At 30.7% G+C, this 1,493-nt stretch overlaps 1 protein-coding gene across 1 annotated transcript in view; it reads left to right on the top strand.

Annotated features, from left to right (window-relative positions):
• LOC115236985 overlaps window positions 1-1,493 on the top strand; it is a 16,809-nt gene that overhangs the window by 6,937 nt on the left and 8,379 nt on the right. Inside the window, exons 9-10 of the mRNA XM_029809722.1 lie at window positions 158-362; window positions 462-617. Coding sequence (XP_029665582.1) covers window positions 158-362; window positions 462-617 — 361 coding nt within the window. The remainder of the gene's footprint in view (window positions 1-157; window positions 363-461; window positions 618-1,493) is intronic.

Here is a 1,493-nt window from a genome sequence, read left to right as displayed (position 1 = left end):
AAAAGTAAATCCGTGTTATTTTTTTGGCAATATAAAATTATTCTTATCAAGTATTTTCTACTAATATATTGCACATTTTTTATATACATTTATATATTTTTATCTATATCTTTTCAATATTTGAGAATCACAATATTACGTTTGCGATTAATTCTAGGTTTGCTCATATGGTGAATGATAAATTCAGGATAACTATTTTTATTCAATTTGTCGTAAGTACGCTGGTAGTGTGTTTCAATCTGTATCAATTTACCAAGTCAACGGCACTAAGAGCAAAGTATATGCAATTAATACTGTATATGTGCTCCATGCTATCGCAAATATTTTTTTATTGCTGGTGCGGGAATGAAGTTAAATTGAGGGTATGTGCTTTTAAAATGAGTATCTCTTTTATATGAACATTTAATATATTATATACGTAGACTAAATAAATAGTAAAAATCTTGGATTATTATATGCAGAGTCGACAATTGGTAGATAATGTGTTTGAGATGGAGTGGTTTGACCTGAATGAAGATGCCAAGAAAGTTCTATTATTGATCATGAGACGCGGTACAATACCAATCGAATTTACCAGTGCCTCTGTTATTTCTATGAATCTCGATTCATTTGTGGGTGTTAGTATCGAAATTTATTGGCTCTTATTCTGAGCTCACATTTAGAGGCACATCTAAAGTGCCACATTTAGAGGCGCAGATAAATGTACTAGTAATACGACTAAAGTCAGTCGTATTCTCATCGCACATTTATAGCGCCTCTATCTTAGAGGTACATTTATGATTTTAGAGGTACATTTATTTATTTATTTACCATGTTGTATATATATTATGCTTATTACGCGCATAGGGCACTGTGATTGGCCTTCAAACAGTTCATTATATCACGCGCCATAAGTTAAATTACTAAATTTCACTTAGATCTTTCTTTCTACTGCAATATAAAACGCAAACGCGCATATAATTGTAACAACATTCTTTAATTAACCGATATTTTTGTCGGAACTTGTAATCATTATAAACGTCTCCAAAAACGTCTATTCTATTTCGAAATATCCGCGGGTCACGATCACGCACTGCTTTTATTTCCCAAATTTCGATCGCATGATCAATGGCCTAGTTTATAATATATTTTAATACGTAAAATAAATTCTGTCCAATCACAGTCGTTCCATTCTTTAAGAGAAATGGCTATGATTGGCCAGTGTAATACGTATTAAAATATATTGGTGTAAACTAAACCATAATTAATAAGAAGAGAATTGATACTTATCGATCGATATTTATTGATATTTATCATTCGAGCCTCTTTTAACTTTTTAATTTTATTATTTATTTTAAATCATAATCGTCAAATACGTCCATGATATTACAGTTGAGTGTGCTCTTTCAAGCTAGTTTTGCTTCAAAGTGCAAGATTCTTCGTCCTAATTAATCCTTTCAAGTAAAAATAGTATCAAACAAAATGCACTCTTCATTGCACTTTACACAACTATA

This window comes from Formica exsecta, unplaced genomic scaffold (assembly GCF_003651465.1).
Source record: "Formica exsecta isolate Colony F162 unplaced genomic scaffold, ASM365146v1 scaffold265, whole genome shotgun sequence".
In the NCBI taxonomy this organism is placed as follows: Eukaryota; Metazoa; Arthropoda; class Insecta; order Hymenoptera; family Formicidae; genus Formica; species Formica exsecta.
The sequence above is the reverse complement of the archived record's forward strand: the minus strand, read 5'-3'. Positions and strand labels throughout refer to the sequence as shown.